The 13,354-nt window shown below is 34.3% G+C and overlaps 1 protein-coding gene across 1 annotated transcript; it reads left to right on the top strand.

The window, feature by feature from the left end:
* The first annotated feature begins 2,663 nt into the window (after positions 1-2,663).
* On the top strand, positions 2,664-6,237 carry LOC105788382 (G-type lectin S-receptor-like serine/threonine-protein kinase SD3-1). The gene is made up of 2 exons (XM_012615263.2): positions 2,664-3,428; positions 3,786-6,237. Exon 2 carries the CDS (start codon positions 3,796-3,798, stop codon positions 6,088-6,090), a length of 2,295 nt encoding a protein of 764 aa, XP_012470717.1. The 5' UTR covers positions 2,664-3,428; positions 3,786-3,795; the 3' UTR covers positions 6,091-6,237.
* The last annotated feature ends 7,117 nt before the right edge of the window (positions 6,238-13,354 follow it).

The following is a 13,354-nucleotide window of genomic DNA, read 5'->3' on the forward strand; positions in this document are numbered from 1 at the left end:
TTTAGTTAGCTTCCAAAGAAAACTATAGCAACATTTTCAATGGAAGAATAATAAAGGAAGAAGAAAATCCCCTTTTCTTAAGTTCATAAATAAATATATATACAAGACTTATGTCCTCAAAGTAAAACAAGACATGTGTCACATTCCTACAAGATTACCTTTATTAATAATCTATAGTTATAAATGAAAATCTAATATTTTATTTACCCGGTTATTCATCCCATTGATTCTTAATAAACTTACCTTGTAACTTAACTTGCATAGTGCTCTAGACAAGTAATGCACACTACACCTCTGAAGTGTACTCATTCCATGCTTACCCCTTTCACTTGGTTTATATTTTAAAATAACACAGAAATCTGACATTGAACCACCATTAACTTTCACATGTAATGGAATGCACCTATCCTGAACGCCAAAAGAAATACTTGGGCGAATACTACCACGCCAAATCGAATATTTAGGTTTGTGCCCCAGAACCTTGGATTCTCCAAACTTAGGGTGTTACATTTTGACCTTAGGCTTAAATTTCTAAAAATTATTATTTGTATATGAATTTATATTATATTTAACATTTTTATATTAATTATAATACAATTTTTTTAAATGAACAATTATATTATATTATTTTTAAATTCTTAATCATATTATTTATGAAGGTTAAATTTTTTTGGATATGTAATTGCCCATTAAAAAATGGTAAATTAAAAAAAAATATTTTTAGTTTAAGTATTAATGTTGTTTTTTTACATTTACCGGGATATGCTATTTTTTGGGAAAGAAATGAAAACGCATCCTACAAGACATGTTTTTAAGAGAGAGAAATGAAAACATGCCTCGTATAATGCATTTTTAGGGCAATGGTATCCTTTCCAACGGTCACAATTCCAACAGCTACACCCCAACAACCATATTTTTTTCTTTATAAACTCCTCCAAACTTCATTCTTTTCAATTCAAACTCAATTCTTAATTCCCAATTTTCTCGATAATTTCATTTTAAATCTTTCTTTGAATCCTATTCTCTTCGATTTTATTTTATTCCTTATAATTTGTAAAATGAAAAATCAACTTATTCGTTTAGATGACAAGCACATCTCCAGCGTTCAATTACAAATGGTAAGAAAATATTATGAAATTATTTAATTTTAATTAGTTAATTATTATGTTGTTAACATTATTAAATTTTTATGTTTATATACTCGGGCTGAATATCAGATTTTGGAGACATACATACACAATTTAAGTGTGAGTGCATCGGTTGCCATTCATGGACACTTGCGAGTTGTGAGATTCCTATATATGACTCTCATGCTCGGGGGGACTAAATTGGATCCCCCACTTATTAGTGCTTTGGTGGAAAGATAGAGACTTGAAATACACAAATTTCATCTTCCTTACGCTGAGTGTACAATTACACTCGAGAACGTTGATTTACAGCTCGATCTACCAGTTGATGGGAAAGTCGATACGGGGCTAGTGGCAATTGCCGACTGGAGTGCAATATGCGAGCAACTATTAGGAAAGGTGTCGAACAAGTTTAAGGTAGCTGGATTGAGATGGGGTGGTTGGAGGAGAACTTCAAATGTATCGAGACCTCCACGAGTGACTTTGAAGAAGAACAATTTGCATGGGCATTCATCTTGAAGTATCAGTTCTGACCGGCCCGATTTGCATTTCACTAAGAAGCCGTTGTCGGCCTAATTCACATTTCATCTTTTCTGCATTGTACAACAACTCCTCCCTGTTGGAAACCTTGTTCCCGTCAACTCTGCCACAAGTTACAGCAACGAGCTCACCGCATTTGGTAGAGACGGATAAAATAAATTACTTGATTATACTTGAAAATCCTTGTGTTTTTCGCTATGACTATGACTTAGACTTTTGTATGAGTTTTATAAAACATCATTCTTTGATGAGGTGAAACTCTTTGCCATGTCCGCATAACCACTGCCAATTGGGGCCCCCAGTTATACCCCATCCCTTGACAACATAACTTTTGTAAACTTGAAGCCCTAGATACACTTCAATCCGTGACTGTTTAATCAACGTCAACTGGGACCTTGAGTTGCAAAGCAATCACGACTTCTCGGGTGATGGCCATTCTTAGATGACAGATGAAATTTTTAGGTCACCGCTTTCCACAATATCACCGTGAATTCAAATGTACCTTAAAACTATAACATTGTCTATCTCAAATACAGACAAAAATAAATCTATAAATTTCTAATTTTTAACCAAAAAAAAGAAATTTTTTTAACAAAGTGAAAACTGACCTACAAGGCGCGTTTTCATTTCTATCTCCTAACAACGCATCCTATAAAGTGTGTTTTCATTTCTCTCTCCCAAAGCAACATATCCCGAAAAAATAGAAAATTTGGTTAATTTACCCCATCAAAAAATATAGATAAATTATTTTTAATTCGTAGTCAATATTGTCTCTCTTTTATTATCATTAGCTTTGGTGATTAAAAAACTATTAATGAGAAACAAAATGATAAGGAAAACGCAGCTTTTCTACCAAGTCATATGTTACACAATCACATATATTAATTTCTTTCCTCATCTTTTAAGGCCTTAAACTTGAAGCTTTCCAGCCCACATTCCCTTCAATATCTTAATTTCTTCTTCCTTTTCTTCTTCAGTAACCCTTTCTTGCTCTTCTTCTTACTTTTTACTTTTCATGTATTTATATTATTTTCTGTGTTCCTTTTATTTTCAGCAGTAAAGGGGAAAAAGCCAAAAGAAAAGAAAAGAAAAGAAAGTATCTTTACCTTGTGAAGGGCATATTTTATATTGCAACTTTCAAAGGAAAAAGATTTTATTTTTATTTTTTCTTTGCATGTCTAACTCAGAAATCAATATCACAACCAAACCCAGTTCAACTTTGACTTTAATTGCTCTTATCATTATTCTAATAAACTGTTCTAGTAGGTGGAATTTTTTCTTTTTCTTTTTTTACTTCTGTTTTCTTCAAAAATTTCTAGCTTTGTTTTTTGTTTTAATCTTAAACAAAATTTTCTTTTGTGATACCTTTGTCTAAAATCCCTTTTCCAGCTTTGAATAGGACTGCATTTTTCCAACATTGCATATCTATGCTCCTAAATTTAGGTCTCATCTATGCCTTAAAAGTTTCTTTTTTTTTTTTAATCCACCTGCTCATCAAAACCACATGTTTTGAAATCTCTTTACAGTTCATTCATGCATTAATAAATAACTTTGGATTAAGTCATATTCTTTTCCATTATCCTGATATTCACTCAATCACTCCTCAAATCTTGTTGTTTTAGTCAAATTATTAATGCTCATTCGTTGGTAAGGGACCTGAAGGGTAACCTCGGGTTCTTCCCTTTTTCTTCTTGGGTTATGGTCAAGGTGGTATTTTATGCCGGCTACTTGAATTTGTGGGCTCCTGACTTTACCTTTCAGGTACCAAACGAGGAAAATGCTTGCTTCCATTTCTTCAGTATTATTAACCTTACGTTTTCTTTCTTTGATTTTTGCTGTCAATCTTTTGAAATGTTCAATTTTTAGCCGGTTTTTACCTAATCATCATTGAAATGTGGTTTCCATCACGTTGATTAAACATAAATAGGTCACGAATTTTGAAGGTTTCAGTTATAGTTTTCTATGAGCTGCATTATGCTTGGTCTTGAAAATGATGTACTTTGCCTATTTTCCTCCTTTCTTAGCCTAATTATATGCTAAATGAGGTTAAATGACTAGATTTATAGTGCTCTTTTTTGTGTGTTATTGTACTGATTTTCTTGTGTTGACTCTTTAAAGCATATGCAATATGCTTGAACAGGATAAACTTCTCCATGGTTTTGCTCTCCTTTTATGTATCTCTCTTGGGTCATTGCTATCTGGGATTGCAGTTTCAGAAATTCCATTGGGGTCAAAACTTTCTGTAGGAGAAAGTACTTCCTGGGTTTCTTCTAATGGTGATTTTGCAATTGGATTTTATAACTTCCCTGATCAGCCAAAACAGTTTAGTGTTGGCATTCGTTTCAATTCGAAGTCTGTTCCTGTCGATAAACAGACAGTGGTTTGGGTTGCCGGAGGTGATGTTACTGTGGGTAACAATTCATATTTCCAGCTTCAAGAGAATGGGGAATTGGTTCTTTTTGATGCCTTGCAGGGTGAAGAAGTGTGGACCAGCAAAACAAGCCAATTATCTGTGGCATTAGCGGTTCTTCGCGACGATGGCAATCTCGTCTTACTGAATGAGAATAGAGATGTAATTTGGCAAAGCTTCGATAGTCCAACAGATACACTTCTTCCTGGCCAGAGACTTTCTACTTTTAGAACATTGAGAGCTGCCAGTCAAAACTATGTTTCGAGTTTATATAGCCTCTACATGAATGTGTCTGGTCAGTTACAACTAAAGTGGGAGAGCAGCATCATCTATTGGAGTGCCGGAAGGCCTTCTCATTCAAATCTCAGTGCTGTTCTCACTTCAGATGGAAGCCTGCAACTTGTGGCCCCCAATTTGGAAAGGTTTTGGTCTGTGTTTGGAGAAGATCATAATGACGCTGTGAGATTCAGGTTCCTCCGGCTGGATGTGGATGGTAATTTGCGGTTATATTCATGGATGGAGGTTTCACAAACGTGGAGATCAGTTTGGCAAGCTGTTGAGAATCAGTGTAATGTCTTTGCAACTTGTGATCAACAAGGCATCTGCGCATTTAATGCTTCTGGTTCCCATGTTTGCACTTGCCCATTTCACCATGCAGTGCAATCAAATTCAAAATGTTTGGTTTCATCTCAGCATGACTGCAAACCAGGATCCATTATGGTTGAGCATGCCAAAATGTTCCTTTACGGAATTTACCCAGTTCACGATTTTATCTCCCGAACTAGTCTAGACAAATGCAAAAGCATGTGCCTAAGTGACCCAAGTTGCACTGCAGTAACCTTCACAAATGATGGAAGTGCAAAATGCAGGATGATGAAAACTCAGTATGTCAGTGGTTATTCGGATCCATCACTTAGTGCAACCTCTTTTGTTAAGAGGTGTTCGGACCCCTTAGCTGCTGATCCCATCTTCCCATTGAAGTCTCCACCGCAAGCACACAAGGAGCCTTATAATATTTGCATTCCTTGTCTAGTTGGAGCAGCCTCGGGCACAATTTTTATTTTTATTGTGATTCAGTTGGGAATGGGATTTTACCTTTACAAAAGAAAAAACAACTACAGGAGATTGGCTTCTTTAGCTCATTCCCGTCCTGGTTCAAAATGTTTAATAATGTTATCCTTCACTGAGATTAAGGAGCTTACTGGGAATTTCAATGATCAAATTGGGCCGAAAATGTTCAAAGGTGCCTTACCTGATAAACAACCAGTCGCAGTCAAAGAGCTGGAAGGAACTATTGAAGCAAGAAAGTTTCGAGCTGCTGTGTCAAAGGTGGGAAGCATTTATCACAAAGGTCTTGCCAAGCTGGAAGGCTATTGTTGTGAGTTCAATCACAGGTATTTGGTCTATGAATATGCTGAGAATGGCTCTCTGGAGAAATACATAGAAAATCCAACACTTGCTGAGAGACTGACATGGAGAAAGAGGATGGATATTAGCATAAACGTTGGTAGAGCCATATTTTATTTGCACACCGAGTGTAGAGAATTTCTATGCCATGGAAATTTGAAATGTGAAAATGTAGTCCTTGATGAAAATTTTGAGGCCAAAGTGAAGGAATTTGGGTTGGGGATGCTTTATGGTGAAGCATCCTCCCGTAGGGCTTCAGCACAGAAAGATGTGGAAGATTTTGGCAAGATGGTTTTGACATTAGTTAGTGGGTTTAAAGAAGTGAAGGATGTTCTTGATTGGGCTTACAAAGAATGGATGGAAGGCCATCCGGAGAACGTAGTAGATAAAAGACTCAAGAACGAAGTGGATGCTGAGGAATTGGAATGTGCATTGAGAATCACATTTTGGTGCCTTCAAGCAGATGAACGGGTGAAACCATCTATGGGGGAGGTAGTGAAGGTGTTGGAGGGCACACTTCCTGCCGATCCTCCTCCGCCACCTTTCAGTTGTCTGATATCAGCGAGGGAGGTTGAAGACACCTCTGAATCTGGCTCAGAGGTATAGAATTGTAATCCTTTTCATTGATTTTCGCTTTTCAATTGTGTAGTTGAATTAGAGCTAACATTCTCACCTATAACAATGAGGTTTTGTTCCATAGGGCATTTGCTCTTTTTCCCTACTGATGTTAGTGGAAAAGCATCTTTTGTCAAATTGTTTGCTTCTACACTCTGACTTGGCTTGCACTTAAAATGCTTGATTTTTACCGTACTTGGCTTAGAGTTTGCAGTACAGTATGTGGCGGGCATTTTTCTGGTTCAGTGATTCTCATTTTTCCATGAAATTTGAAGGTATTTCCTTGTATAATTTCAATACAATGTTTGAAATTTTTCTCAGTTCTTACTTGAATATGTGTCGATACCAAAAAAGGGCAAAAAAAAAACACTTGAATTTGTATGTTTAATTACACTTTAATGATTTTAACAACCTTTTTTTTATATTAATGATTTTATCAACTAATGTGTTCTATTTCTTGATTTGAAAAAAAATACAATATTTAAAGTCAGTTATTTCTTTATCTTATTAAAATTAAAGAATCCTGTCTGCATTTGCTTGAATTTGAAATTTGCTTTCACATTTTGGACCAATCCCATTTCTCGAAAGTATGATTTTTCATTTAAATTTTTATTGTCAAATGAGTTCTGATTTGGATAATGTAGCGAAAAAATGCTGAAGGGATCATTCCATTCCTAGTGAAAATTGATGCCTCCAACAGTTAGTTTTTCGAATTTACAAACATTTTATCCCATGCTCTAATGGCCGATAGCTTCAAATGCCTAGTTGTTTTTAGCCCTTTTCTTTTTCCTTTCATTCTCAGCTCAATGCCAACTGACCAAAGCTTTGATTCAAGCTTTATAAATTTTGTGTATGGCATACTTTTCTGACATACATCAATAGTGACAAATCTTGATATCAATTTAATTTTGAAGGTAGAATTATAAGCTTATAAACTACACAAATAATCACTCAATTATAAGTATTTTTATTTTGATCACTCAATTATAAAAAATTTCGATTTGGTCACTAACATTTTTAAACTTTGATTTTTTTAGTCATTGTCATTAAGTCACTAACGAAGTTGATCTGTTGTTTTCAATACTTAAGGTGTTGTTTTCAATACTTAAGGTGCTTGTAATCAAACATTTTTACGCTATTTTAGTAGCTTTACAAATTAAATGTTAGTAAATCTTTATTGAATAAAATGAGTCCTTTTATTATGTTCCTTAACCAATTAGGCCAATTCGAGCCTAATGAATTCTAAATAGTTGAGGTAGTGTGCAAGAAATGACTTGAACCATGTAAAGCCAAGGAGTTAGTGGACTGTGGACCGAATGTCTCAACATTAAGACACTAAAGTCGCGACATTGAAGCTGTTCCAACACTTACACGAATTTGCGACCAACATTGATAAGACAAGTAAACTGTGGTCAAAGTTGCAACATTGGACCTTAGAGTCACAACATTCAACCTTTCTCCAAGGACTCGAGCAAATTGTCTCCAAAGTTGCGACATTGGACCAGGAATGTCGCTACATTCATACTCAATGGGCTTAAAATCTGCAAGGGTATTTCTATCCACACAATGAACATTAGCTTGTAATCAAGGGCCAAGTCGACCAAGACCATGAACTCAATAATTGTAACTTAAAAACATTAGAAAAGGGGGACTCAATTATACTTTAGTTTAGTAGAGTACATAGATTTAGAGATTAATTATTGTTCTTTTTTAGTTTTTCGTTTGATGTAAATTTTAGTTCCTTTAATTTAGTTCTTCGCTTTTTTTAATTACTATTCGCACTCGTGGTTTACTATAGAATTTTTAGACGCGGGTGTTCAAGGATCTCCATTGCCGCCTAAGTGATCTTTAGCATCAGATTCGTTGGATTCATGAGCATCTCTTAACCTTTATTCTTCGCTTTTCATTATTTTGATGTTTTACGAATTAATTAGGTTAAGTGTATTTAGAATGGGTAGTAACTAAATTCGTAGGGAGATTGGTTAATTGAAATGAGCGTAATTAATCTAAATTAGGGTTCAAAACAAATTAATTGGATTAAATCTAATGTGTTTGAAACCTTAGAATTGATGACTTAAGGTAGTATTTTACATAGATGAGATTGAAAGGATATTCTATTTAGAATCAATTTGATTTAGCCCGATTTAGATCCAACACGTTGATTAATTGATAGAATTATAAGTTAAAAGGTATTAATTAGTGTTGGAAAAAATCGGTTTGAAAATGGTTTTATTGCATAGCGGAAAATTAAAATTTTGAAAATCAACTCTTGTGATATTTATAGCAATAAACCTTAAACTGAAATCATACATGTGTTTTCAGATAAGCAAATCCTTGACGTTTTCTGGCTTTCAGCCAAACGATCTTCTCTACTATTCTCGTACCATGAACTGTTTCGAGTATGGGCTCAAACCAATGAAATCGAAACACAGAACTAGAAAAAGATTTATTTTATCTTTGGGATGAAAACAAAAATTTTCTTTTTTAATAGCTACCATTAGAATTGTTATTTTGGAATAGTATTGTCGAAACCATTTTTAAAAATTTGAAAAATGGGAATCGATTTTGAAAATAGAGTCGCCACCAATCTTTTATTCAGGTGTGATCGGATCACCTTAAAAATAATTTTTGGTCTACGAATTTGGAGAAAATAAGTTTGGAAGTCGGTTACGCACGAGGAAGGGTTAGCACCCTCGTCACACCCAAAATTGGTACCGAATTGATTATTTAATGTCTTAGTGTCGAAACTTGAAAAGATTTTTAAATACGATCCCATGAAATGAAAGCTTAAATAATTGAATTGGTTAAATGGATGGACCCATTTCAAAGAAATAGACCACCACACTCAGTGAGTTAGAGTGCAACAGTTCAATCTTCGAAGTTAGATTCGTCCCTTTTTTTTTTTTCAAAAACATGTTTTAAGAAAGATATTTGATTATTTAAGTCAATCGAGAAATCAGAATCCAGTAAGTTAGGGTTCAGTTTCTCGAAATTCTTAAACATCAAATATTGCATTTATTTTAAAAGCGAGATAACAAAATGTCGTATCCAGTAAGTTAGGATCCAACATTTTGAAATCTTAAGAATTTTATTTTAATACTTGTATGGTTTTAATAAAATGAACACTTGAAGAAGAATTGAAGCCCAGTAAGTTAGGGCACAATTCTCTCGAGAACCTATGAACACCAAGCTTTTTTTAAGGATTATGAAATAAAACAATTAAGATGCTTTAATAAAATTCAACTCTTACAAATGGAACATGATTGAATAACGATACATATAATGTAAAAGATAAATAACAATTTAAACTTAAACTAGCACAATTAAACAAATAATAGGAAAATACAAACATTGACCTTAATCATATCATACAAACATCCATATTAATAACTTAACAACCCAAAAATGAATAAAATAAATAAGGTTTAAGAAATAAAACATTTATGTATAAAAATTTTGTAAAAAAAGGTTAATCGGAAGTTAATGATATACTCTATATACATATATATACTAAAAATAACTTCATATAAATTATATATATATATTTAAAACAATATTGATAAATTTAAAACATATTGATAATAATTTAAAAAATAATGTATTTTTTTAAAAAATTGTACTAATAATAAGTTTGAAAACAATATCATACTAAATATCAAAATAATGTTAGAAAATGAATTAAAATAGGAATTAATTTATTTTAAAAAACATTTTGAAGACAAAATTAAATATAATAAAACAACCTTGAAAAATGATAACAATAATTATAAAAAATATCAATGAATTTAAAATTGGAGCTTAAATAAAATTTGAACAAAAAGAAAAAAATTAAATAAATATATATAGTAGATTCAAAATGTCAAGTATATCATGAATTTAAAAGTATCAATAACAAATTAAAATAATAATTTAATATATTTTAAAACCATAGTAATAATGAATTTAAAATATTATCGAAAGTTAAATATAAAAAATTATGTTAAATTTTATAATAAATGAAAGTAGGACTAATTATAATTAAAAATATTGTTGAATTTAAAATAAAAAGAAAACTAAATTTGTATTAAATTGAAATCTGTTTCAACATTGAAGGACTAAACCAGTAATTAAACGTAAACATTAAAATAATCACAATCAAACGCAGTAAACGGCACCGTTTAAGTTTGGATCTAAATGAAAACAAAATCAAATATGCGGTACAAATTTTAAAAAGATAAAGGAAATCAAATTGAAACTGTTTGGAACAAAAAGGACCTATTGAATAAATAGACTAATTGATCCATAATACGCGGATCCTACCCCGGATTGGGTCAACGCTCGGATTTGGTCATCAAACGATACCGTTTTGAAGCCATTGTATTGGCAACAAACGACGACGTTTTAGCTTCGCGCTTAAAGGCTAAAACCTAAAACATCTTTTTCATTTTAGAAACCCTAAAGAGAACAAATGTTCTCTGCGCCGTTCAGTACTGAGGCACTAGATCGGTTTTCGATCCTAGCCTATTCTCCGATGACGACGAAGAGGGCCAGAATCTCACCACCAGGTATGTCCTTTCTTTTCTTTTTATTGTTTCTCTTTTAACTAACGATTAATGAACACAAAAATCAGAAAAAAGAAAGAAAGAAATGAAACTAATAACCAACAAAATGAAAAAGAAAAGAAACCCAGAAATCACCTTTTGGTATTTCGATTTTTTTTGTATTCTGAATGCGTCTGTGTAACCACATTACAGATTTAAAATCGACTTTTTATAGCCAAAAATTACAGAGAATTTTATCTTTTTCTCTATCCTATTCGCTGTATTTTTTTTGTTATCGTTGGCCCTCTTTTCGTCCGTATTTTTGTTGCTTTGTTTGTTGTTTGCTGCAGGTGTGGCCGTACGAGAGTCGACGTGGAAATATGGAGGCACGAGTGAGGCTGAGGGAGAACCCTAGTGGCTACGGCGCTGGAGGCCCACCATTGCTGCTAGGGCTTCAGCTTCTGATTTTGCATCGTTGGGCAACATAGTAATTGGGCCACCGTTTTAGGAATTGGGTCTGGGTTAGATTTGGTTTCAATTGTATGGGTATTTGGTTGAAAACGATTTGGGCCATGTTGGGTCCATGTATTTGGACTTTGGACTTTTAAATTTTGATTTGGTTTATTTATTACGGGCTGGGAAAATATTGGGCCTTACAGCTGCCCCTCTTTGCTCATTGTCGTGTAACGGGAATGAAGCAAAGACTTAAAAAGGGTCAATTTTTCCCGGTCGTGCTGGACCTTGGTGCTCTTCTTCTTCAAGTAGCTTCATTCCATCGTACTGCATCTTTAGAGGTATAGGAATTGGTGCTTTGATCCACTCTATTGCGACGACAAGGAGATAGGATTTGTAGCTTGTAGCTTCTCAAAAGAACAAAATTTGCTATCTTTAGTCTGCTCCACTGCAACTCAGGGAGATAAGACTTGGGTGTTCGATCTGCTCCACTACTGCTTAGGGAGATAAGATTTGTAATTTTCAACTTACTCCACTGCTGCTCAGAGAGGCATGGCTGGGGACTTCGATATGCTCCACTACTTCTTAGGGAGATAAGATCTGTAATTTTCAACCTACTCCACTGCTGCTCAGGGAGACAAGGCTGGGGACTTCGATCTGCTCCACTACTGCTTAGGGAGATAAGATCTGTAATTTTCAACCTACTCCACTACTGCTCAGGGAGATAAGGTCTACAATCTTCAACCTACTCCACTGCTGCTCAGGGAGATAAGGCTTGCCATCTTCGATCCGCTCCACTACTGCTTAGGGAGATAATATCTGTAATTTTCAACCTACTCCACTACTGCTCAGGGAGACAAGGCTGGAGACTTTGATCTGCACAACTACTGCTTAGGGAGATAAGATCTGCTTCTTCGGTCTGCTCCGCTGCAACCTCAAGGAGATAAGACCTGATGCGATCTACTCTACTGCAAATTCAGAGAGATAAGATCTTTTATTTTAATCCACTCCACTGCAACTTCAGGGAGATAGGATTACTGGCTTCAATCTGATCCACTACTACTTAGGGAGATAAGATCTGCCATCTTCGATCTGCTCTACTACTGCTTAGGGAGATAAGATTTGCTTCTTTGGTCTGCTCCGCTGCAACCTCAGGGAGATAAGACCTGATGCGATCTACTCTACTGCAACTTCAGAGAGATAAGATCTTTTATTTTAATCCACTCCACTGCAACTTCAGAGAGATAGGATTACTGGCTTCAATCTGCTCCACTACTGCTTAGGGAGATAAGATCTGTAATTTCATTGATCTGTTCTCCGAGGAACATGACCTCTATAATGAACTCAATTATGCCTAAGATTAGGATGACATGATCAAAATACATCAGATGCTCCTAACTAGACATGTGTGAATGATGTTTGTATGAATGCAGGATGCTACTTTTTTTTTTCTTGAGAATGATCCCTTTTCATCACTTAGGTTATCATTGCTCAAAGTTTATTAAGGTTTTGTCACGGCCGTGCTTCAACATGTTCCTGCTCAATTGACGTCTCCAAAGAAACACTTAGTTAAGTTGCCCCCATTGTAAACCTCAAAGTTCAATTCACTGAGATGCAAAAAAGTTGTACTCTCATTCTCCGACTGTAACTCAAAAATGAAGAAATCTTGGTCTTTTCTCAATCCTTTCCGATTGCAATTTAAGGATACCGGATGTGTAATTCTTTGGTCTTTTATACCATTCTCAAGGTGCCATACCATGTATTTATGCATGAAGAATTTTCCTCCAAGGAGACCTCTTCTTACTACCCCATGATCATTACTTTTTTTATCCTGTCATTTTGTTCAATCAATGTTTCTGTCAACAAAATCCAACAGGATGGTCTTAATTCAGACTTTTCCTTCTCAGATTTCTGACCTTTAAACTTGATATGTTCTAAACAATAGTCCTGTTTCTGGTTACTGTATTATTTAGAAACTTTTTAGAGTAATATGCAAAACTTCCTTTGTCAAAGTTTTATTAGTCCATTAATCATTATTCCAATGCAACAGGCTTACAAACAGGGCATAACAATGGATAGAAATAAAGTCGATTTTGAGCATCGCACGAAAGAAATAAAATATCAAGAATAATAAAAGGAGGATAACAAAGTAATTGATTGAGAATGTGTATCTTGGAAAAGAAAGAAGTATTCGAAGAATAACAAATTCAATATAAATAGTATGAGAACTAGGTGCCTCAGTTACTGCAGCCTGTACAAACTTTCTGAAGACCATTCTGAGT

Source organism: Gossypium raimondii, chromosome 2 (genome assembly GCF_025698545.1).
Source record: "Gossypium raimondii isolate GPD5lz chromosome 2, ASM2569854v1, whole genome shotgun sequence".
NCBI lineage: Eukaryota > Viridiplantae > Streptophyta > Magnoliopsida > Malvales > Malvaceae > Gossypium > Gossypium raimondii.